General features: G+C 36.5%; 2 protein-coding genes across 4 annotated transcripts; one reads left to right on the forward strand and one right to left on the reverse strand.

Annotated features, from left to right (window-relative positions):
- Positions 1-254: 254 nt before the first annotated feature.
- On the reverse strand, positions 255-7,219 carry LOC113054704 (piggyBac transposable element-derived protein 4-like). Its single transcript, XM_026220423.1, has 4 exons — positions 6,964-7,219; positions 6,674-6,731; positions 2,587-4,039; positions 255-2,179 (listed from the first exon to the last, which is right to left on the reverse strand). The coding sequence occupies exons 3-4, from the start codon at positions 4,018-4,020 to the stop codon at positions 1,676-1,678; spliced, it is 1,938 nt and encodes a 645-aa protein (XP_026076208.1). The 5' UTR covers positions 4,021-4,039; positions 6,674-6,731; positions 6,964-7,219; the 3' UTR covers positions 255-1,675.
- Positions 7,220-7,905: 686 nt separating this feature from the next.
- LOC113054705 (CAP-Gly domain-containing linker protein 1-like) lies at positions 7,906-25,258 on the forward strand. 3 transcript variants are annotated; one of them, XM_026220425.1, is made up of 22 exons: positions 7,906-8,241; positions 9,337-9,510; positions 9,584-10,071; positions 10,154-10,278; positions 11,164-11,365; positions 11,447-11,644; positions 11,729-11,832; positions 11,951-12,011; positions 12,761-12,865; positions 13,693-13,821; positions 13,930-14,046; positions 15,015-15,072; positions 15,375-15,622; positions 16,394-16,456; positions 20,634-20,719; positions 22,096-22,198; positions 22,325-22,368; positions 23,079-23,139; positions 23,379-23,535; positions 23,993-24,045; positions 24,134-24,246; positions 24,567-25,258. In XM_026220425.1, exons 2-22 carry the CDS (start codon positions 9,420-9,422, stop codon positions 24,793-24,795), a joined length of 2,835 nt encoding a protein of 944 aa, XP_026076210.1. In that variant the 5' UTR covers positions 7,906-8,241; positions 9,337-9,419; the 3' UTR covers positions 24,796-25,258. The 3 variants fall into 3 exon arrangements, with proteins under 3 accessions (XP_026076210.1, XP_026076209.1, XP_026076211.1); XM_026220424.1 differs by having other exon boundaries at positions 7,907-8,241; positions 15,369-15,622; XM_026220426.1 differs by having other exon boundaries at positions 7,907-8,241; positions 9,629-10,071; positions 15,369-15,622.
- The last annotated feature ends 735 nt before the right edge of the window (positions 25,259-25,993 follow it).

Raw genomic sequence — 25,993 nt, forward strand, 5'->3', positions numbered from 1 at the left:
TTGCGCCGGGTGTATTATAGGGCCCATAGATATCATTAAACTGAAAAATTTTGAAAATATGTATGTATTTGAAACACCTGCATGATAATGACATGAAGTAATTAAGTAGAGGTAGTTATCCACTTATGATGGACTCTGGAAACACAAAGTTCTAATATGTATTAGATACCTTCTTCTTTTGAGGTGTATTTTTTCCAGTGATACCACATTGTTTATACACATTAAAATGAAAAGGCACTGACTAGGCCTTATTTTTGTAGCATCTCATTTATTTGAAACATTCAATGTCAACATTCCATAACTCTAATGAAGTAGACTAATAATCATGTCAAGAGAAAAGACAATAAACAAGATACATTTTGCAATGGCAAACAAGTTAAAGCGGGCGTACACGGTGCAATTTTTGCTGTCATACGAGTTCGCATACGATTTTTTTTTTCAATTGTGTGGAAATCGTGTATGCTCGTTTGGTCGCGGCTCGTATCATGTGCGAGGAATTACGAGCCGAGCAGAGTGGCTTATGAGCACCTCTGACATCCCGATCATTTTTAAGCATGTCTAAAAAGTTTGTGAGCTATCGGTTTGAATTCTTGACGTTTGGGGTTGAACAAGCCGATTTGTTGATCTATCTGAAGTTGACCAATCACAAACTAGGAAAACCACAGAAGAAGAAAAATAAAGAGGGCAGCGCCACGGCAAATGTGGACAATTGACCAGGAGGATAAACTCGCTGAAATCACTCGTGATGCGTGCGTGGACATACGATCTTCCAACCATCCGAATTCGCACCATTTACGCCCGCCTTTAGTAAAGAGAAAAGTAAGAGGAATAACTACTATAAAAACTGAGCAACAAACAATCCATTAGCCATGACTAAAAGACTTGATACACTACAAACGAAGTTCGTTTTCGTTCTTCGTTTGGGAGCAAAATAAATTTCGAAAAGGCTGAGTGACGGTATACCGTCCCCAAACTTTCCAGCACCCTTGTGCTGGTGGAGGCGGGGTGTAGATTAAAGGTGCTGTACGTAGAATTGACACCGAGTGGTTGAACTAGGTAGTGCAGACCAAATTCAAAATATTGGAGAGGTTTTTTCCACTCGGCCCCTCCTCCTCAGACTTGATGCACAGGCTTGCCAGACTGATGACACTAACAGGAATGAGCGCAATTGACAATTAATTAAATTAAATACATTGTTTTCCGCCAGCTGGCAACCATGGGTGCCAAGATACAATCGGGTAAACTGGTGGTGGGCGGGTTTCAAAAACCAAAACAAATACCGACATTCAGCCCCGGAATGCACATTTTCAAAAGAGAATAACTGACTGTAGCATTGTTTTTCAGATAAACAAGTATGTTTACTTAGCATGTTTCTTAAATATCTGCAAACATATTATGGTATCTTTATGCTTTTAGTAGAGACAAAAACTGACATACAGCACCTTTAATGTAAACGTGTCACAACGATCTTGGAAAACTTGTCTCGGATGTTTCTCTATTGCTTTTTGCATAACTCCGGTTAGCTCAAAGGTGTTTAGGAGCCAAAACATACTCCCCCAGTAAGTATGCTTTGGTCGGCTGTTTCGAACTTTGTTTCGGCCTGATTTTTTTCAAAATGACGTCATCAGTTCGTTCTTTGATTTTGTTTGAAGTATATCAGGGCCGTAAGTCTTGTTTAAACTTTCTTGCATGCATAGCAATAAGAAGTTGTAATAGCGTGTGACCTGCAAATGTACATGTTACACCGACTACACATCACACTGGTTTTTGTGCTCTTCTTTGATTCACAGACCTGACACCTTTTCCTCTTGCTGGGGCTTGATACTGGGGAGGAGCTGGGTTTTTTGGCTGTAAAGCATGCTCGTGCTTCCTTCACCTTATATTTGGAGGCTAGCAGAAGGACGTCTTTTTCTAAAGAGCATGCTTGTGCTTGTACCAACATATTCTGAGAGGCTGGTGAGCGGGGAACGTAATGCCGTCTTTTCATGTAGGGACCAACCAGAGCTACCCCTAGTTCTTCCAGGAAGAGCCTCCTTCTTGAGAAATTCCCTTTGTTCCATGAGGGATTTATCTTTGTCCACAGTACAAATGAATTGTAGGCTGAGACATCCAACATGTTGAAGAAAATCACCATTGGCCAACGAGCTGTCTTTCTTTGACAGGTGTAAGTGGCAACAACCTGGAAGTGAAATGACAAGCAAAACATTTCCATATGTATTTGGCAGATACTTTTTTCCAAATTGCATTCAAGGTAAACATTTACTTTCATCAGTTACTACTTTCCCTGGCAAATGAACCCATGATCTTAGCATTGCTTTAGCTCACCAGCTGACAATTCAGTTCACTTTATGTGGGTCATTTGTTACTAAAGTCGTAAAGAAACAGAACTAGCGACAGATCTTTTCTTACATATTGTGACGTCCGATTGTAATAGATTTTCAATAAAGAAAAAATATATATAATTAGTATTTAAAAATAGATTCACTTTATTTTCATTTCATGCAGAAATAATTAGTATTTAAAAATAGATATGCTTAATTTCATTTCATGCAGTAAATGTCTAAATAAAGCAAATGAGTAAAGTACCTTGTCGAGGTTGTCAACTCCGCCTTTAGTCTGGTTGTAGTCTAGGATTATCTCTGGCTTCTTGTGATCTTTGTCACTTACTTTGGCATCTCTGTGAAAAGTGCTCATCAACAGCACATTTTTATTTTTTCTGGGACAGTAGGACACAAGAGTGTGTGTATCAGTGAAGGCGAACATGGATGATAATCGGACCCTGTCCTTCATGGACAGGAGCGCAGGTGGAAGCTCAGGTTTGTTTGATCTGACTGTTCCGATCATGGTCATTTTCCTTCGGAGCAGCTCCTCACCGAGGCCATACGAGGTGAAAAAGTTGTCACACGTGATGGTGTGTCCCTCTAGACCGTCTGTCATGTCCAGGACCACTCGCATTCCTTGGTTCTTTTCTGACTTGCCGTCGGCAGCTTTGCCAGAGTAGATCTGCAGGTTCCACGCATAGCTCGAGTTGGCATCGCATGCTGCCCAGATTTTAATGCCATACTTGCCTGGTTTACTCGGCATGTATTGTTTGAAGGGACAGTGTCCTCTGAAACGGACCAGGCACTCGTCCACAGTGATGTTTGGGCCTGGATTGTACAAGAGTGGCAGGCGTTCAACCCATTTATCCCAGATGTCCCTTACTGGTGCCAGCTTGTCACTTTTCTGTTGGTTATGCTCTCTGTCCCTTTTGTAAAAGCAGAAGACCCTTGACAAATTGGTAAAACTTTTCAGTGACATGGTAGCACGAAAAATTGCCCTCCCTGATACACCGTGCCATAAGCTACTCATGGCCTCATGGTGGGATCGATACACACCTGCCAGAATCAACAAACCAAAAAAGGCCTGCATGTCTGTCCAGTCCAAGTCCTTCCAGGTATCACGAAATACACGTTTCCCCTCTAAATTGGTCATTTCAATCAAAATCTGTTTAATATCATCTGGAAAAAACAATTCAAATGTTGATCTTATGTCTTCAGCATTGACACATGCCAGCCTGGTTGGTCCAGGGGTCCTTTTGATATGATGAGCTGGAAATCTCACTTGTTGTTTCTGAGGAAGAGGTGCTGGAGTCCACAATATTTTTCCGTTTTTGGACTGATAAGCTGCCTCTGTTTCAGCAGTGACCTCTGACTCTTCCTCTGACTCTTCTCCATCAGAAGAATGGTAGTCTGGGTCGAACTCTGTATTGTCCTCTGTTTCAGAAGCTTCATCAAAGAGTTCCAGATCCAGCTCAGCTTCTCCATCCAGATCCCTTTCCTCTTCCATTCTGCCATCACTTGTCTTATGTAGGGTCACATCACCATCTTCCATTCCTCCATCATTAGTTGTATGTTGGGTTGTGTCTCTTTCCACTTCCATCCCTCCATCCCTTGTCATATGTAGGGCTCCATCTCCTTGCTCTACACTGGACTCATATAAATGAACAAGGGACTCCACAATGCTGAACCGCCTCTTCATGGTGCAGCTACAGAATTAACTGCAAGCAAGGTTCAGGGAAGTCACATTTATAACTTTATTTCTTACACTTGATAGGATCAAAATTTACCTAATATTAAAAGTCATAAATGAGCTAGTTCTTTCAATCTATCACAGGTTTGAGTGATAGTTATGTTTATTAGATATCATTATCTGGCTATAAAAATAATGAATAATGGAAGGCTACAAAATGTGCTCAGTAAAGTAGTCAAACAAACTTGTTCTTCGTTTTGTAAAAACTGGATGATTTTAAAATATTGTTATTGAAATATTTTAGTTAAAGACAAATTCTGCAATAATTAAAAACATACTCTGAGAGGGAGAGAGGGATTTATCCCTTGTTTATACAGCACACGTCTGCGGTCTATAATTTAACGTTTTATTATATAATGTAATTCAGAAATAAATATTAAAATAATACATTTTATATAAAAAGCTGTTTTAAAAACAGCATTTGTGTAAATAAATATAAAACAATGTTCATATCAGTTTTTATATCACATTGCATATAGCCTACAACAAAAATAAAATACGATTGATCATAATAATCAATAATAATTCACAAAGTAAAAACATGGTATATATGTATAGTTAAAGCGAAATTGAATAGAGAAATTCAACTTCAACTGTTTCAATATTAACCCATTTTATTTTTGAACTGATAACAAGTTTCTTTTCAGACTAATTGCCTCTATGAATGTGAAATTTACCATGTAGTAAAAAAGATTTAATATAAAAAATTACTTGTGTCCATGTCGTTTTTCCCATAGTAAATAAAAACATAATCATGTTGTTTGTCTATTGCCAAATTATACGGGGAATTGAATTAACACAGTGTACTCACAAATTACCCAAGGAATGACATAAAACCGAAATATCAAGTGAAAAGGTTTCAAGTACAAACACGATTCCAAAAAAGTTGGAACACTGTACAAATTGTGAGTAAAAAAGGTAAAAAAAAATTTTTTTAATCTCATGAATTTATTTTTTATTCACAATAGAATATAGATAACATATCAAATGTTGAAAGTGAGACATTTTGAAATGTCATACCAAATATTGGTTCATTTTGGATTTCATGAGAGCTACACATTCCAAAAAGTTGGGACAGGTAGCAATAAGAGGCCGGAAAAGTTAAATGTACATGTAAGGAACAGCTGGAGGACCAATTTGCAACTTTTAAGGTCAATTGGCAACATGATTGGGTATAAAAAGAGCCTCTCAGAGTGGCAGACTCTCTCAGAAATCAAGATGGGCAGAGGATCACCAATTCCCCAAATGCTGCGTTGAAAAATGGAGTAATATCAGAAGTCCAGAAAACCATCCTGCATGCCTGTGATCTTCAGGCCCTTAGACAACACTGCATCATACAGGAATGTTACTGTAATGGAAATCACAACATGGGCTCAGGAATACTTCCAGAAAACATTGTAGGTGAACATAATACACCGTGCCATTTGCCGTTTCTGGCTAAAATTCTATAGGTTTTATCTTAACATGATCCAGAAGCCATATCTAAACATGATCCAGAAGCCATATCTAAACATGATCCAGAAGCACAGGTGTTTTCTCTGGGCCAAGGCTCATTTAAAATGGACTGTGGCAAAGTGGAAAACTGTTCTGTGGACAGACGAATCAAAAGTTATTTTTGGAAAACTGGGATGCCATGTCATCCTGACTAAAGAGGACAAGGACAACCCAAGTTGTTATCAGCGCTCAGTTCAGAAACCTGCATCTCTGATGGTATGGGGTTGCCTGAGTGCGTGTGGCATGGGCAGCTTACACATCTGGAAAGGCACCATCAATGCTGAAAAGTATATCCAAGTTCTAGAACAACATACGCTCCCATCCAGACGCCGTCTCTTTAAGAGAAGACCTTGTCTTTTCCAACATGACAATCCCAGACCACATACTGCATCAGTTACAAGATCATGGCTGTGTAGAAGAAGGATCCGGGTACTGAAATGGCCAGTCTGCAGTCCAGATCTTTCACCCATAGAAAACATTTGGTGCATCATAGAGGGAGATGTGACAAAGAAGACCTAAGACAGTTGAGCAATTATAAGCCTGTATTAGGCAAGAATGGAACAACATTCCTATTCCTAAACTTGATCAACCTGTCTCCTCAGTCCCCAGATGTTTGCAGACTGTTATAAAAAGAAGAGGGGATGCCACACAGTGGTAAACATGGCCTTGTCCCAACTTTTTTGAGATGTGTTGATGCCATGAAATTTAAAACCAACTTATTTTTCAATTAAAAGGATACATTTTCTTAGTTTAAACATTTGATATGTCATCTATGTTGTATTCTAAATAAAATATTGAAATATTAAACTTCCACATCATTGCATTCTGTTTTATTCACAATTTGTACAGTGTCCCAACTTTTTTGGAATGGGTTTGTGTATATTTTGTGTTCCATTTTAGGGGGCGTGACAGTCTTAACTTTGATAAAGAATATCTCTTTAGATTTTATTAAGTCTTTGCAAATTTTCAGATCTTATTTGTGCAACACTCCAAAGAGAAATGAAAACTTGAAATCGCATCATATGACCTAACCCCTTTAGACTTGAGTGTTCAGATGGCTAGTGTAGGAAAATTAATCAAGCCTTGTGGAAATGTAGATATATCGTACCTGCTGAAGTCGTATCTGATTAATATGACCGAACAGAACCCGGGGGTTAAGAGGGACACTGTGGGGTTAAAACAGAGACAAAATGGCAGCAGATGGAATGTGAAAAGATCCGTCCACACGTGCATAAGATCTTTGCACGTATCACATAGATTATTTCTGTCTCTTTATAAAATAATACCATGCAATTAATCCTGTGTGGGGAGGATAATAAAAAAAACGACAACATTGCAATCAAACATCTCTGCTTTCTTATTTTATTTTATTCAAATCAAACTTCGTGTGCATCTTACCTTATGTTCTGTATTGGACACAAAACCTTTGTGCAGTCCTTTGGTTTCCCTTTCTTTCTCGTTTATTGCAGAATCTTTCGGACTGCACGAGGAACACAGATGCATGTGATTAGCGCGCAGCACCTGTACTTCATTCAGACGAAAACATTAATGTGCTGCTTACTACAAGATCTATGGTCTATCTATACTGTCTCTACGAGTTCAATGGTACAGGTACAGAATACATGTCCGTATTATTGTCATGGCAGTCCTCACGTCAAGGGCATGCGCCCTCTGGTGATTTTTATGCACACAAGCATGCAGATTTGCACAAATAAATCGTATCTGAATAGCATTTTCGATGTTCGTTGGATGAGGAAATTTGTGAATATGCATACGATGATATTGCAATTTAACCTGAACGTTGCAGTCAATACCGTCATGTGCTGTTTTTTTAATTTGATGTTAAATATATTTTTTTATAATTTTAATGGGATGTTAAATATTGGATTCCATTATAAGTTACGCATACACATAACTAAATGGTAGTACATTAATTATTATTGGGGAATGTATCAGCAGGTTACAGGTTCAGAACACAGTAGGAGGTGCCTAAAACGGATATAAATGTAATGAGGCTATAATCATCATTTAAACCTGTGCAAACGTACCTGGAGTTAATCAGACAACTAGTTGCTACCAGAAATATTGTTGAAACGTAAGCTAGTAAATTATTATTTTTTTATTCTAATCAACTTTACTGAAAATTAAATTAATGATTGAATAAAGAAAAGAACGGGGATTTTTTTTTTATTATTATTATTTTTTTTTTTGCTTTTTAAAAAATATATATTATTTACCTCTTTTGACCTGATTTGACCACTAGTGGCCGCCAAGTACACTGACATATTCCTGCAATCATATCCTTTCACAATAATTCAATTAAAAAATAGGTTTATTAACAAATTATTTATTAAACTATATTACAGAACTCCTAAGTCAACTAATTATTTGCTTCCCCATATCAATACATTGTAATAGCCTTACAATCAGACTTATTCAGCAACAAAATCCTCATGCATCATTTAATAAACCCACTACTTCCCACTTTCATTGATACAAGCCAATTTTAATTGCTCGTTATTCAGATGGCATGTCAAAAGTCACTGTAATTAAAGTGTTTAGGTGCAGCTTGTGTTGCCTCACCGATCATCATCATCATAGTGTGAGATCATCCAGACAAACACGAAATCCGTTCATTTCCCTTATCACGGAGGAATGCTACACATTACAGTCCAGGTAAGATAATTACCTAACTTTATTCCACCCTAAAGCTCACTGCATTGAGCTCATTTGAGTTTAATTTTGCGGATTTAGCTCCTCTGGCTAATGTCAGTTAGCAGACAGTTTATGACGTGAAGAACACACAGCCACTTATAACCAAACACATACTGAACTACTGACTGAAAACAGACATTTTCATATTTAATTTGAGGAATACACTGGTAAATTCGTGGATAGTTGTGATATTTGTTTTGATAGTTATCTTTGAAATCGTGAGTCATGTATTCGTTAAGTTTTATTGTGTGTCATGTTGTGGATTAGTATTAATGATTGTGTACAGATGATGATCTGTCATTCGAACACAAATAGCCTTAGTTACCATGGTAACAAAAGTTCCAATAAAAATACCATGACGACAGTTCATGTTTAGAATGTGGAATCATCATGAATATGGATTCTTCTTTCAGCAGTGACTAACAAAAAATACCATGCCTGGTAACATTTGATAAACACTATCATGACATGCATAACATGGTAATAATTCAGTAACCATGTTATTTATCAACACATCCACCTAATGTTTTAAGGGGGAAGTAAGCGGTTTCCTGTGGAAGTGTCAAACTTCAGATTTATTAGCTGCTTTTGGTGAATAACAGTGCAGTCACTATTCGTGCAACAGTCAACTCTTGATTTAAAGTAGGCATGGAGTGAAAATTCGCCATATCTATATTATAAATGCAGGTAATAGATCTAACCATAAACATTTGCATGTGTTAAATTTTTTTCTTTTTGCGATGTAATTTTATTTGATTACCATCATACATCAATTGTACTTCCAAAATTCAGTCTGCTGAAACCCCACCCCTACAAACACATGCAAGGATGCCACTCCCACATCTTAAAATCCAATCAACAACTGATGGATAGAACCCAGTCCTGCCTTTTTTGATAATCACTCAAATGTACATCACAATACAAAAGAAATGTCGCTATATCTGATTCATCATGACTTTACAATTATAATGGATTACATGGTACTTTTTATGCTTTTAGGCATTTATCACAAAATAAAACACCTAAACGCAATAAAATTGTATATCCTTCTGTTAGGGAATCTTATCTGGTCAGGGAGGGGTTCACGTTTTTTCCAGGCCCTCCAGGAATAGCACATTTGCGTGCATAAAGCAGGGAAAATGAGTGCGGGAAATCCGAGTGGTCTCAAACCACCCACCAAGATTGGAAAAGCAGCACCTGCTTCACCAACCAAAACCTCGCCCAGCTCAGGTGAGTCACCTTTAGGTTACATAAGAAACACACTGATTCATACCAGACGTGCTTGTATTTTGGCTTATTGTAGCTGGTGCCAAAGCTGTAACATCTCCAACCTCTAATTCGGCCCAAGATGCTGTGTCAGATTTCTCTGTCGGTGAACGAGTTTGGGTCAATGGAAATAAACCAGGTTATGTGGAGTTCATTGGAGGGACCCAGTTTGCACCGGGCCAATGGGCGGGAATTGTTCTAGATGAATCCATCGGGAAAAATGATGGCTCTGTGGCCGGAGTGCGCTACTTCCAGTGTGAGGACTTGCAAGGTATATTTACTCGGCCCTCCAAACTGTCCCGCACTCCAGTGGCAGAGCGTGAAGCCAATGGCACGCAGACACCCGCCAACAAGACATCCACTTCCCCTGCCAAAGATCCTGTTCCTGTCACTCAAACCACTAGTGCAACAACCAAGACCACAACAAACCTAACCAGGGCCACCAGCGAGTCTGCATCCAATCTGTCTGAGACGGATTCGGCCAAGAAGTTGCAGCAGGAACTGAAGTTGGGTGATCGTGTGCTGGTAAGACCCGTCTCTGGGCTGTCTTCATGCTTAGTGGCTCCTTGAGGGAAGTTTGAAGGAATGTTTTGCTTGCACTCCTCAGGTTGGTGGAACCAAGGCAGGTGTTGTGCGTTTTTTGGGCGAAACTGACTTTGCGAAAGGTGATTGGTGTGGTGTTGAGTTGGACGAACCTCTTGGCAAGAATGATGGGGCAGTGGCTGGTGCAAGGTAAGGCCACAGTTTGTCAGAATCACATGAGATCAAACCATGGGAACAGGGCGTTCTGTTTGAAAACACATTTATAAAACAGATCTTTCAGGTCTTACTTACAGTATCTAGGTGAATCAAAGCACAGTTTTAAAACACTCTTTAGCTCTCCTTTGTAACCATAGAAGTAAAATGAGATTACAAGGGTCTCTTTTTTCCAACTATTTGTCATATACTTTATTTTTCATATTCAATTCCCTATGGAAAAAAATATCCTTTTACTGTCACATTACGGAAATTAAATGGGTGGTTAATGCAGTTTAATTTTGGCTTTAACCTCAGATTGTTTTAATAGAGATGTTTTATGGGAAGTGTACAGTTGGTTTGGATAATTGTGAGCTAAATGACAAAGTAGGTCATTAAAATTATCTTTTTTTTTTTTTTTTTTTTTTTTTTTAAAGAAGAAAGAAAAAATAATACTTGTATTCAACAAGGACACATTAAATCAAAAGTGATGGTAAATACAATTACAGCTTTCTATTCATCAAAAAATCCTGAAATCAATGGTTCCCTAAACATATTAAGCAGCACACGAAAATAGTATTCAACATTTCTTCAGCAGCCAATCAAAATATCAGAATGATTTCTGAAGGATCATGTGACACTGGAGTAATGATGCTGAAAATTCAGCTTTGCATCACAGGAATAAATAAAATTTTATAATATTTTAAAATAGAAAACCGTTAATTTAAAGTTTAATAATATTTTACTGATGTTTTTACTGTAGTTTTGATCAAACAAATGCAGCTTTGTAGCAAAAGAGACTTCTTTGGAAAACATTTAAAAGTCATACTGGCTCTAGACTTTTGAACAGTTGTAGTATATTTTTATGCTTCACTCCCAAAGGTATTTCCAGTGCCTACCAAAGTACGGACTATTCGCTCCTTCTCACAAAGTCATCCGCATCGGATTCCCATCCACCACTCCTGCTAAATCCAAAACCTCCAGGCGCAGGTCGACCCTAAAGAACAGCACCAGCGCGTCCTCCATCAGCTCTCTCAGCTCTGTCACCTCCTCAGTTGGAGGCAAACCCAGCCGAGCAGGCCTGGTACAGTCCCACATCTTTCATTCACAGAATACGCTTTTGTCCAAAAAATATGTGAAGTAATACCCGTCAATAATCTCTCAGCTCACAGAGACGTCGGCTCGGTACGCGCGGAAGATCTCAGGCACCACGGCCCTGCAGGAGGCTCTGAAGGAGAAGCAGCAGCACATCGAGCAGCTCCTGGCCGAGCGGGACCTGGAGAGGACGGAAGTGGCACGAGCCACAAGTCATGCCGGAGAAGTGCAGCTGGAGCTTGGGCTGCTCAGACAGGGCCAGGAACAGGTCAGTTCTGTAGCATCATGTGAAAGTCGTCTTTAGGATGATAGACGAGAGACTGAGATTCAAACGAGTTGCATTTTTTTGAAGTACGCTCTGGAGATGGAAGCCAAGTTGGACCAGTTGCGGAGACTCGTGGAAACTGCAGACAGAGATAAAGTGGAACTGATGAATCAACTGGAAGAGGAAAAAAGGTAACCCCGTATGATTGAAAATACCTCGCATGTGAATTGATTGCTGTTGAGGAACATGCAGTATTTTGAACGTGTGAGGAAACATTTTAGGGATTGAAGTGTATGTTTTGTCCCACAGAAAAGTGGAGGACCTGCAGTTCCGTGTAGAGGAAGCTTGCATTACCAAAGGTGACCTAGAGGTAAAGTGATCCTATCACATACATTTACATAGAAGGAGCCTGGACATTAGTAGACCGGCAGTCTTTAGTCGATCAGTCTGTGTCAGAAAATGATCATTAACTTTTATACTTCTATTTTAGCAAGACAGCAAGGCATACATCTACCTTTCATCACAGGAGAAAAGTATATATATGTAAATTTTATTTTAAAGCGATAGATAGATAGATAGATAGATAGATGGATTTATTGATTTTGTCGCAAGATAAAAACATGTTATTATATGAATATCAAGTTCTTCAAAAATCTATTTATTTGGAGAAGTTTTTTTCAAACAAGATCTATTCCTCTATCTTTCATCAGTAATAAACAGTGCATCGCTTCTGTTTATAGCTCTTTGACTCTTTGATTTGACTCTTGATTCCTTGATGCTTCATTCACCTTTATTTGTTCAGTTATTCACTTTTTTATTTCTGCATTCTTCATTTTTCATCTTTTATCACATTCACACACTTCTTTCCTTCATTCATTATTATTGACCTCCTCCATCTTTCTTTCATCGTCCCGCTCTTTGCTCCACATTAGTTTCATGTCTTTGTGTACTTGTTTGGTTTTTTGATGTGATCTTCAGTCTTCACTGCTTTCTTTGTCCTCATTCATAGAGGAGGATGATGTCGAGGTCTGCATTAAGCTCTTCGTACTTGGCTTTTGGCTGGCACATGACTGCACCGTTGGTGTTGTCTCTCTCTTTTCCTCTTCTGTCTACTAACAGACGCAGACCAAACTGGAGCATGCCCACATTAAGGAGCTCGAACAGAGTCTTCTCTTTGAAAAGACCAAAGCAGACAAACTCCAGAGGGAGTTAGAGGATACTAGGGTAAATCAATCTGTCAGATGGGAGGGTGAGAGAGATTTCTCTTGGGGTTAATGTCAGCTCTCCATGAACAGAAGTGATTTTTGCTTATTTTGGGAAAGTTATTATTTTTTTATTCCACAATGGATTGAGGTAGGTCACTGGGTGCATCTCTACAAGTTTTTTATAATTCCAAAATCAAGTAAAGAAAATAAGAAATTGTTTTGCATATATATATATATATATATATATATATATATATATATATATATATATATATATACATATATATATATATATATATATATATATATATTATTATTATTTTTTTTTTAGGTCCATGTAGTTGGTTTTTTTCATGACATTTAAACACATTTTCATCACAATTCTACGTAGACTTATGTAATGTAGGAAAAATCTGAATTTTTCTGAAGAGTAATCTGAAAAGTATATTTGTAGGTTTAGTTGGTACGATTCAAAAAATATTTAAGGAAGTCTCTTCTGCTCCCCAGGCTGCATTTAAACTGTAATATTGTGAAATATTATTTCAATTTAAAATAACCATTTTCTATTTAAATATATTTTAAGATGTAATTTATTTCTGTGAGGTAATCTGAATTTTCAGCATTGTTACTCCTGTCTTCATTGTCACATGATCCTTCAGAAATCATTCTAATATGCCAAAACAATTTTTTCTTTAGCCGTATTCCCACCTGATCATAATCTCTGAAATTGATCTAATTTGATTAGATAATATTAGATGTTTCCTATGCAGAAAACATCTAGTTTATGTTTAATGTCTTTAGTTTTCCCACAGTAAGTGGCTGATGAAGTCTTGTGTCCTGCTGTAGGTGGCCACGGTGTCTGAGCGCTCCAGGATCATGGAGCTGGAAAAGGAAGTGTCTGACCTGCATCTTCAGCTGAGAACTCTCCGGGCCGAGACCACAGGATCAGCTTCACCTCCATTACAAGACAAAAAGGTCTGTTCAGGCCCCTCCTCAAATCCATCCAAACAAGACGCATTATGACATGTGATTGTACACCAGAAGACATATGCATCATAAGAACTGATCTTTGTGTTCTTACAGATCAAGGAGTTGAACTTTGAGTTAGAGAACAGACAGAAGGAAGTTCTCCTGTTCCAGCAGAAACTCAGCTCCTCTGAACAGGATAAAACATGCCTCCAGGAGCAGCTGCAAGATCTGGTACTCAGCATTTATGCTGCTTGTTTAATAACCTCAAAAAAAGCCTGGTTTTTATTTCCGATAAAGATAATGGCATTTATTTGCAAAAATGTATATTACTCGTGCTGTACTTAAGCCTCTCTTCAGCACATATGGTGATCTAATAACTGCTTTTTATATTATTGAATTATTTAAATGTGCCTGCGGATGCATACATTTCTCTAAAATTAAGTGTTAAATCATTACAAAATCATGTCTTTTAAGCATGTAAGTCATGAGAAGTCATACATCAATGTGATTTTTATTATTGTTATGAAGTATGGTTAGGCTTTACTTGAAGCACCAAGTACTTCAATCTACTGACATTAGTTGAAAATAAAGCCTGTATGTCTGTGTGTATATATATATATATATATATATATATATATATATATATATATATATATATATATATATATATAAAGCCTTTATATAAAATGTCTATGTAAATCAGTGTAATTTTATCACGTTATTTTATTAAAATTTGTATTATTTTTTTTTTATACTTGAATATAATAACATTATCACAATATACAGTTCTTTTGCTAAGTCAAGCACATTTATATAAAATTTTATATATATATATATATATAGATTTAATGTACACTGAAATTGGTCTAGAAACTATTCAGAAATTGCTAGTACATTTCACAAATAATAACAAAGAAATGCATTGAATTAAACGTGAAATTTTGAAGCAGAAAGACTGAAATAGTGTTTTCTTCTTACACATATATAGTGTAAAAAATACTTTTCAAAATTGTGTGTATGTTTGTGTTTATATTTACAGTATATTTATAAAATAAACATCAGATCTCAAGTATGAGACGGTAATAATGACCCTTGTCTGCATAACAACAACAAGATATTTAAAAAATGCACATGAAACAAACAAAGGTAAACCTGTTTTTTTTCCCTTTTGGTACCAATTCTTTTCTGTTTTATTTCAGAAACAGAAACTTGACACCGCATCAGAGGACAATAACAAAGCAACACTAGCCATGCAAGGTAAGCAAAACATGAAAAAAGGCTAATAAATTCTTTAAAGCTATTAAACTACTGTTAAGCATCTGAACTGATATTTGCAGAACTGGCATGTGAACCTGTGCCAATGTGAACAGCTTTTGCTATCGTTTTTGCATGTTCAAGAGATAAACCAGCCATTCCCAGCCGAGATATAATACACAACGACACACTTTTACTTGCTCAGTAATCCAATTTGGGTGAAAGTTTGTGGAAAATGATCATATTAGCAGAAATACTGCTGCATGAGCTCCTCTATGACTACTTCTGTGTGGCGCCAGAAATAGAAAGCACCATGAAAATGCAGAGAGAGAAGCTGGATCAGGTGTCCAGGGAGAAGGAAGAGGTGCAGAGGGATGAGTCCGTCCGACAGCAGCAGGAACAGGTGAAGGATGAAGAGAGAGATCTTCAGATGAAGGAGCTGAAGGAGAAGTTGGGCCGAACAGAAGGAGAGATGAACAGAATCACAGAGAGGAGTGCTGAGCTTGAACGGCAGGTGCTGGAACTGAAAGCCATCAAATTTGACCAAACCCAGGTGACCGAATAGGCCCAGTAGCTCCTGCTGTTTTATACTTTGCTAGGCAAAATTTTGGGGTTGGTAAGATTAATGTTATTTGTAGCATATTAGAATGATTTCTGAAGGATCATGTGACACTGAAGACTGGAGTAATGGAATACATTTCATTAAATAAATATACGTAGAAAAAGTTATTTTAAATTGCAATAATATTTTACAATATTACTGTTTTTCCTGTATTTTTGTTCAAATAAATGCAGCCTTGGTGAACAGAAGAGACTTCTTTCAAAAACATTAGTAAATTAGTAAATTCTTAATACCTCCAAACGTTTAACCAGTAGTTATAGTTAATAAAATACAATAGTTAAGTTATTTTACACTGTTTTATTTAGTATGTTTGAAAGAAGTGAATACTTTTTTTTTTATTATTATCAAGGATGCATTAAATTGATCCAAAGAAACAGTACAGTCATTCATAATGTTAAAAAAACATTTCTATTTCAAAATTGTGCTGCTCTTTTTAGCTTTCTAAAAACATTTAGCTTTCTAGCAACATACTAGAATGATTTCCGAAGGATGATGCGGATCACAGGAGTAAATAGTTTTTATTTTAAATAGTAATAATATTATACAATGTTTTTTTTTTTACTATATGCTTTAGCAAATGAATGCAGCCATGGTGAGCAGAAGAGTTATCAAAACAAACAAATCTTACCAACCCCAAGCTTTTGTATGGAAGTGTATATATTTAAGCCCATGACTAACTAGATGTTTACTCGCACTAAACAGAGTTTACAGTCTGATGAAAAGCTGAAGCAGATGATGAAGAGGAATAAAGAATTGCAGGAGGAGGTAAATATGCTTTACTCTTCATATCATAAAGATAAATGATGATTCCTGGTTACTTTCAGGTTGTATCTGATGTCTGTAAGGGACTTGGAAGGGACTGAATAATTCAGTTATTTGTATACCAGTTCAAAAGTCACCTCTATGTTGCTAGGATGTCATAAGTGGTTGCTAGGGTGCTCTGGGTTGTTGCTAGGTGGTTGCTCACTGGATCTCCTTCAGAGACCACATTATTTGAAGTATTCATGTTCAGTAGCACTGGTGTATGCTGAAGTTTAATACTTGGTGTTAGTTTGTTCAAATCACTAACCTTATTTAACAGTGATCATTATGCTCACCTTATCAGACAGCAGTAATAATCATTAAAAATGCTAGAAAAAAGCTCATTTAGGAAGACAACAGCTGCTCTAAAACTTATGAAATTAAAGTTAAAAAGAAATAGTTCACCCAAAATGGGAAATAAGCTGTAAATGTACTCACCCTCAGTTTTTTTCTTCACCTGATTATATTTTTAGCATTACATCACTCGCTCAATAATGGATGCTCTGCAGTGAATGGGTGCCGTCAGAATGAGAGTCCAAACAGCTGAGAAAAACATCACTTTGATCCACAAATAATCTACATGACTACAGTCCAGCAGTTAATGTCTTGTGAAGTGAAAAGTTGCATGTTTGTAAGCAACAAATCTGTCGAGGTGTTGTTACTTTATGCAGTCGCTTCTGGCCAAGATATGAGTTCATAATTAATAATAACGCTTCCTCCAGTGAAAAAGTCTGTCCCCTGTTGTCTTTTCATATCAGAATCCTCCCACATATTTGTTTAGGACTGTTTTGAACTGATTTTTATTTTATTTATCATTTTTTTTAAACAAGCTTGATTTGTGCATATTTCTTTTGTGATTCAGACAAGATCATTTTTTCATTAGATAAAGCAGCATAATGGATCGAGGACTCGTATTTTACTTAACTGATGGACTGGAGTGGTGTGGATTACTTGTGAATTATTGTGATGTTTTTATCAGCTGTTTGGACTCTCATTCTGGCGGCACCCATTCACTGCAGAAGATCCATTGGTGAGCAATTGATGTAATGCTACATTTCTCCAAATCTGTTGAGATGAAGAAACAAAATCTATATCTTGGATGGCAGTAAATTGTCATTTTTTAGTGAACTGTTCCTTTAAATACTGCTGTCAACATGTTTAACCGAAAATATTTTGTTTACACGTGAAACAGCCAGTAGTTTCTTTAAAACATTTAGTATTTGTAGCTGAATAAACATGTTTACTTAAGAGACAAGCAGAGTTTTTATGGTGTAACTGTACTGTTACTGACATAATGGTTCAGACACTGTTAATTCATGCACGAGTCCTCTACATCTGACCGCCTGGAGCCTATACATGGCCTTACATAATCACTTCGATGGCCTGCAATTCTCAGAGGAGGCTTAGCTCCTTGAGTTGTGTGTTTTGCATACGGTAAGAGTGTGTGAAAGAGTAACAGGTCTTCTTATGTCACTGGCTTAGTTGAGCATCTGTATTAAAGAGACTCACATGCAGTGGATCAGCTGATGTTGTTGGTTATATTGGGGGTTTGATTGTGATGCGCTGATGAAACTCTTTAAGATCCATGCAACTGTTTTGATTTACTTTAATTTTGCTCTATTCCCCACACCAAGTTACTTCAAATTACTGCAGATTTTCAGATTTTAGCACACAAAACATATAAACTACACAGTCACTATGAGCTGATGTTATATGAAAAAGAGTGCGAACTTTTCTCAAAAGATTGTTTTAATGACATTATGAGAAATTACACATTATGAATAAATTATGATAGAATTTAAATTTTTGGATTAATGGTCCATTTAATGTGCTTTGGTTTCTATATTGAAATAGACTCCCTTATTATTATTGTGACCTCATTTTGACCTTTTGTACCCTTGAGGTTTAAAAAAAGCAGAGTTAATGTAAAGATTTTATAAGAGAAATAATAGCTTTTCATGCATATATTCACCAAGGCTGTGTTAATTTGATCAAAAATATAGTAAAAAGAAAACTTACATTTTATTACAATATGAAATGCCTGTTTTCTATTTGGAATATATTTTTAAATATATTTTTTTTCTGTGATCAAAGCTGAATTATCAGCATCATTACTGCAGTCTACAGTGTCACATGATGCTTCAGATATTATTCGAATATGTTTATATTGTATTTATATTTATTATATATGTTTATTCATAAAATAAACCGAGTATAGAGGCTTTGATTTCCATTTCTCTGATGTCACCAAAGACAAACATGTATCATCAAGAAGAACCGGCTAATTCAGGATGAATGAGAACAGCAGAAGGAGGGGGCGGGACAGCAGGGGGATGTCGAGAGGGGCGGGGCTTGCCGTGCTTTTTTAATGAAGCTGCCCTATGTGACGCTTTTCTGACGTGAGCGTGAGCGTGTGCTGGAGCGCCAACAGAGCGAGAGCACAAGCCTCTCTCTCTCGCTGCAGGGGTCAGAGGGGGATGTTTTATTGATGGGGCACATTTGTTTGGAAAAAAACAGGAAAGAGATAGCAGCATGGATGTGACAGCGCTCCAACAGAACTACACGGGCAGCGTTTATAGCTCTCTGTGCCAGGTAAAGATCACTCTTCTGTACATCGAATACCATGTTAGTATTCAGGAATATTAGCATTTTTTTATATATTGGAAATGGGTTAGGATGATACTGAAACTGGATAATATAAGGGCATATTTTTTCCATATTTAAATAAATTTTATATCATGCATGTTTCGGTTACATTTGAAGCATTTATTGTTCTAGATTGGAGGTTTAATGTGAGCACTGTGTGTTGTTTTTTTCTCCCAATGTATTGATTTCCAAATTTTGGTAAGTGACAGAAATTAACTTGGTTATTAAGTTAAAATATTGATTCACTAGAGTTTATTTGTAGGAGCAATTATGTGGAAGTACTGTACATTATGTAAATATTTATTTTCAGAATTTCTAACCAGTTTTCTAACCATACAACACCTCAGATACTTTAGTTTAATCAATACATTCAATGATATTTTCCATCTGATTTATAATAATAATTTCTTAGGCTTATAAGAAATATTTGAGAAGAATATCTGAATTAAAAAAACTAAAATGTACAGGGCAGTTTTTCCCCACATTTGAATTTTGGTGGCATTTTCCCTGATTTTGTCCAATGTTGATGGTGATGTATGTATGTATCTGTTTTGGTCTCTTTATGAGTTTTTAGATTTTTTTTTTTATGCATAAAAGGAAATAAAATATTTTGTGTCGCTATATCTTTTGCATGCTATTTCTTTAAGTAATGGAAATGTTAAGCTGTGGACTTGAAGAGCTGAAGAATGCTTTCACTTGTCTCCGTCTGAATGAAATCGTTGTTTGATGACATTTCATACATTGATGACAGTATAATTCCTCCATCACCAGGGAATCTCTCAGACTTTCTGAATGTAAACACTGAATCACATTATTAATATCATGAAAATCTAATGCTTTCCCCAGTGTTATTATAGTATCTGTTCATATTTAATTCACTTTTTTTTAATTATGTATTTTATCTTAAGTTTAAGTTTTAGTAACTTTGTGCTTTTGTAATTTTTTTATAATTGTTTCTATTTAGCTTAAATGTTTATTACTTTGCTAATTAAGTAATTTTAGATCTTCAAATTAAAGTTAAACATTTCATTTCTGTTAGTAAATTTTCTTTTCAAGTAAGTTTTTAATCTAATATTCATATTTGTTTGTTTGTTAACAATAACAACACTGCTTTTCCCCAGAATTCTAATGGATATTTTAATTTAAAAAAGAACTGTAATAAAGACATTTTGCGTAAATGAGCATAAATATTATTTAATAATATTATAAATAAATAACTTTTTTATTCACTTTGCCGTTATAAAAATTCATTTTTAGGATAATAAGAATCTGAAGTGAAGTGTGCTTTAATTATCATTAAATCAATTTAAGAACACACAAAAAACGTGATGGTGATTAAATATGAGATTTTTTTTATTTATTTTTTTAATGCAAAATAAATGATGTTTAAAGGTCTCTTGACATTGCCATCAATACATTTCATCCAAATCCATGTAATGTTTTTCTAAACCTCCTTCTTTCACTTGATTCATTTGTCTTTTATCTCATCCACCAGCTTGAGGTCCTGAAGCAGCAGAAATCTCAGTATCAGGAGCAGCTGAGTTCAGAAACGCAGAACATCGACAGCCTCCACAAAGAAATGTGAGTCTCCTGCTGACGTACACCCATGCATTTTCACTTCATTGACTCAATGTATTAGTTTACTGACCACTGAACAACAGCTCCAACAAATAGCCCAATTTAACGTCGTTCAGTTGCATCTTATTACATTAATTGTGTACTTTGTTGGAGCTGTAAAGGATCTTGATCTTAATTAGTCAGTTAAGGACCATGTTGGCGTCATTGTGGTGGTATAATTAGATCTGTGAGTCACAGAGTGACATCGCAAGTCCACATGGTCACAACAGCTTTTATTTCTGAATAACAACAGGCGTAATGTGCGTCTTCTGAAATATTGAGCTGTTGTGCTTGTGGGCGCAATGAGTTTGAATCCGGCTCGCAGCATTTTTAACATTCAGGATAATCAATGAGAAAAAACATGTAAAAAAAAACAGATTTCTAACATCAGGAATTGACTGGATGATGAAAACTGTCACTATATGAAAGTTTTTGAAAAATAAGAGGGTTTGGTGACATCTGCTGAAAAAATACTTGAAAAGAAAAAGAATATATTTTTTGGTAAATTAATTTTAAGCATTTAAGCAGAAACCTTTAGCTCAAAATGCTTGTGCAATCTCAAGGAACACTTCTGGTGGTGTAAATGGGACTTTAAATTAAAGAGCCACAAACCGGAGCTCCAAGCCTCCATAGCTCTAGCTGATTAGACACACTCCTTCAGGCCGCGTTTGCTGACATGTCCAGCGAGTGACGTCTCCAGGTTCCTGCGTGCAGCCTCTTTTGTACTGAAGATATTCGTCTCTCCTCCAGGGAATTTTACGTAACTTCATCTTTCCAGCTACGGCTGCTGTTTTGTGCCATGTGAGATCCGACGGAGTTCCTTTCATAACACTCTGTTGATCTTCTGATGCTAATGAATATGTATCATGGTGTAGCTTATAATATTATATATTTTTTGGTATGCTTTATGGAAAAAAAGATGTAATGTAGATGTAGTGCATTTGTTCTCACAATTTGGAGACGTCACCTTGATTTTCCGCTTGCATTTTGACCATACATGATTTGATTTATTCCTGCATTATGATTAGAAATAGATTGGCTCATTCATTCACATGAGGAGGAGGATGGAGACCTGTCTGAAGGTTTTTTTGTTGTTGTTGTTCACCAAGGCTGCATTTATTTGATCAGAAATACAATAAAAACAAAAATATTGTCAATATTATTCAGTTTTTAAATATCTGAAACGCTGAATTTTCAGCATTGTTACTCCAGTCTTCAGTGTCACATGATCCTACAAAAATCATTGTTCTATGCAGATTTGCAACTCAACAAACATATATGCTAGTCCTACATGATAGTATGGGTATTAACTCCCTCCTTAACTCTCTCTCTCGGTGTAGTGAGGAGCTAAAACTGTCATCCAGTCAGACGTCTCCGAGGCAGGTGTTGCTCCAGGTTGAGAAATGTACACTGGCTCAGGAGTTGGACATCCACTCACAGCAGGTGGTGTTTATCTGTGTCTCTTTCCTAAGACTTTTCCTGTCAGCTCTTCTGAAATGTGTTGCCCTCTGACGTTCTCCGTCAGTTTGAGGGATAGAGTTATCATGTATCATGTTTTTTTTTTGGCAGCATGGCAGCGAAGCTCTGACCAGCCAGCGGGAGATTACACAGATGTAAGTGCATGTCATTGAATTAGAATTAAGTTCATTCAATCAAATCAAGACAGAAATCTCGAAGCGTGAGCCGATGGTAAACGTTGGTTTAAAAGCAAAAATTCAAAGCTAACTCACCCTCAGGCCATCCAAGATGTAAATTGAAAGAGACGTGATGCGTGACCAAGTATTGTGTCCCATAAATCCCATGGATTTATTTCATTTAAATTTCTTCACAAGCTTTCAAAAACTGAATTTATTACTTGTGGTTGTAAACAGCATGTCCCAGACACTTTTGATGGTGAAAATGGAGCGCTGTCTTAGTAATTGTTCAAATGAGAGCTGGATTTGAGATCACATGCACTCTGTTATTTCATCTCATGGGAAATGAAGGCTTTCAAAAAAGCTTGTCAGTACAGGTACTTTACAGATCATTGTTTTATGATGCACCAAGATTACCGCATCGAGAGAAATGATCTGTTTCCATGACTGCGGTTTAGTTGTAAATCTCAAATAAAAAAGCTTTTGGCTTAAAATCTATTGTTTTCCTCCACCCTAAAAATACTGCAGTCCCACTGGATGTCTGTTCATATTTTTCACGTTTTTCTGTAAGCTTTTAATCTTTGGAGCTCCATTGAGAGATGGTATTATGCATGTTCTCAGAGTGCATATGGCTTTTGTAACATGACTGTAAATCCAACCAGCTAGAGTGAGCTCTTCTGTCCTCACAGGGAGAACTCTAATGCAACGATGTCCGATAAAGACAAGGAACTAGAGACACTACGCAATGAGGTAAGAACTTTGACTCGTGGGTTTCAAAAGTCTATCTAAACTTATGGATCATTCTTCAAAGTATGTTTTATACATTATGGACTATGACAAAATTTGTCTTAAGTAAAAAGAATGTAGATTCACTGATTGTTGTCTACAGCAGTTGTTCCTATTTTTTCTTACTATATAAAACTTTGTTCTCCGTGTGGTTGTCGCTTATTATTGTCAGATAATGGGGGGAAAATAACTTGTCATTAAAGATTGCAGTGCTTCGTGTGGAAAATGCCATGGCCAAGACACTCCAGTCAGCCGTGACGTCTCTGGAGAGGGACAAAGGCCAGCTGCAGAGCCGAGTGAACAGCCTGGAGCAAAAGCTGGAGGGCCGGCAGACAGGGAACCGAGAGGAAGTCACTTCAGGTCTGTCAGCATATTTATATTTTCAATGGAATGACAGCATTTTGCATTCTGTGCAATAAAGTGTATATTATCAGCCACTTAATTCACGCTATTATTTAAAAGCTTGGGTTAAGTGTTTGTAATATTTTGAAAAAGTTTCTTCTGCTCACCAACCCTGCCTTTATTAGATCAATGATTTTGCATGATTACGGTATGTTTTTTTTCTACTTTTAATCCAATTTTATGTTAAAAAAAAAAATATATATATCTTTGGATTTGTTAAAAATTAATGTTGCTTGTTCTTTAAATTAATTGGTACACTGGCAATGGAAGTAGTATGACATACGAATAGTACAACTATTTTTTTTATTTCCATTTGGAGTATGAAAAATGAATCTTAAAGAAAAAAGTAAATTTGTAACAAATCTTCTTTAACTAAAATGCAATTCCAACATTTCATCATTTGTCTTATTTGTAGGTGATGCTGCTATAGACCAACTGAGAGAAGAGAAAGAGTTTGCTGAGGGACAGGTAAAACACTCCTCCATATATGGTAATGCTTTTAGGATATTATACGTGTAAACTTCTAAATTCTGCAATGTTTTCCTGCATGAATCAGATCAACTTCCTGAACTCAGTCATTGTGGACCTTCAGAGGAAGAATGAGGAACTAAAGGTGAAGCTGAAGAAAATGGCATTGACCGAGTTTAATGGAAATGATGAACATGATGGGTGAGTATTGACATCTTGACTTTTTTTTTTTTTTTTTTTTTTTTTTTTTTTTTTTTAGTTTAAGTACATGAAGTTAAACTAAATGAAAATGAAAAGTGTCACACTTTTTTAAATGTTTAAATATATATTTAAATATTTATTTCAGTTAACATTTATTTTACTTCAAGCAACATTTTTTTGATTGGTTTCTGTTAACTATAATAACCCTGGCACATGGTCATGTTGTACATACTTGACAAGCATTACGTTACTTGCATCTTCGTTGCTATTATTGTTTTTCTTCACGAAGAATATAATTTGTTTAACCTCTTACTCTCAAGCCTTGGTGAGGTGAACAAGAAGAAGAAAGCCCCACCACGTGTTTTCTGCGACATCTGTGACTGCTTCGACCTGCACGACACAGAGGACTGTCCCACTCAAACACAATCCCCCGACTCGCCTCCACACACCACGTACCATGGGAGCCGCAACGGTGAACGACCGTACTGCGACATCTGCGAGGCATTCGGTCACTGGACAGACTCTTGCAACGATGACCAAACCTTCTGAACTTTCCCTCAACCCCTCGGCCTGTGAGCAGGCTATGCACAGATCGCTTTTGACCAGATTATACGCTATTTTTGTACATTTTAACCTCTTGAACATTCCCTAAATGATCTGCCCAAATGAAGGCTAAAGTGTGCTGCATTGATGGAATTACAATGTTCAATGTTTCAACGTTATGAAGGCGAGAGATATTTCTACGTGTTATCAGTACTGTTTCGTAAGTTTTTCACTGTCCTGTGTGGATTGATCTAATGATGAATTACCAGCAAGAAATTTTGGAATGGTTAAGCGATACTTTGCAGTGTACTTAACTGCCGTGTGTAATTTCTAATGACACAAATTGGAATGACTGTTTCCAATCAGGTTTCCTTTTTTTCTTCCATTGTAGCTCCGCCCCAAACTCAAGCTATTGGTCGAGTCAGAAGTTGACGTTGTAGGACAGCAATGTTTTGAAGGTGCTACAAAGCTGCAGCCTGTGTTCGGATTGGAAAATTTTGATAAGAATCAGAGATTTTTATTTCAGCTTGTCCGTTACACACAAAATCGACTCATGTCGAGCACATTACATTGTGGATTTGATGGTAGATTGCAAATTTTCACCCAGGTATTCTATGTATACTGAAATTATACATACTAGGCACAATGTACATACTGTAGTATGGTAGTATGCTATTCCGAACATAGCCACATTTGCACTTTTTGTAATTCGCCCTACAAATGGTTTACTTACAGTTGTCTCTACAGTGCACCAAACAAAGCTGAAGCTAACCAATATTAACTTATTGCACTTCTCACTTTAAACGTATACAGCACATGAGTTTAACTGCCATTGTTTGGAAGTAAGTTATTATTTTTACTTTTAAAAGTGAGACATAGTTATAATATTGTCATATGAATGGCTTTTTCTGTGTATTTTGATGGTATTTCCTGTAGATTTCAGACCTATTCACACCAAGTCCGAATTTTCGGCACAAAATAAATGCAAGGCAAGATTTTATGATTAAACCTTTGTGTACGAATCCAAGATTTATTTTAAAATAGAGAACAGTTACTTTAGATATCCAGACTTCTTTTAAGAGAATGAAAAAAATGTTGCAACAAAATATAGTGCAGAATAGTTTTGGTGCAAAAAAAAGGGTTTCCAAATATTTTAAAATTCCATGTATTTTCTCAAACTTGGTGTGAACAGAGCTTTACTAAA

The sequence above is a fragment of the Carassius auratus genome, chromosome 35, assembly GCF_003368295.1.
Source record: "Carassius auratus strain Wakin chromosome 35, ASM336829v1, whole genome shotgun sequence".
In the NCBI taxonomy this organism is placed as follows: Eukaryota; Metazoa; Chordata; class Actinopteri; order Cypriniformes; family Cyprinidae; genus Carassius; species Carassius auratus.

Excerpts from the sequence above, each read along its gene's own strand:
- LOC113054705 (XM_026220424.1), top strand. The coding sequence starts at position 9,420 with ATGAGTGCGGGAAATCCGAGTGGTCTCAAACCACCCACCAAGATTGGA. Across the intron at positions 11,366-11,446 it reads AACCCAGCCGAGCAGGCCTG|CTCACAGAGACGTCGGCTCG; the intron begins GTACAGTCCCAC and ends ATAATCTCTCAG. Across the intron at positions 14,047-15,014 it reads AGGAGCAGCTGCAAGATCTG|AAACAGAAACTTGACACCGC; the intron begins GTACTCAGCATT and ends GTTTTATTTCAG.
- LOC113054704 (XM_026220423.1), bottom strand. The coding sequence starts at position 4,020 with ATGAAGAGGCGGTTCAGCATTGTGGAGTCCCTTGTTCATTTATATGAG. Across the intron at positions 2,180-2,586 it reads GAGTTGACAACCTCGACAAG|GTTGTTGCCACTTACACCTG; the intron begins GTACTTTACTCA and ends TTTCACTTCCAG.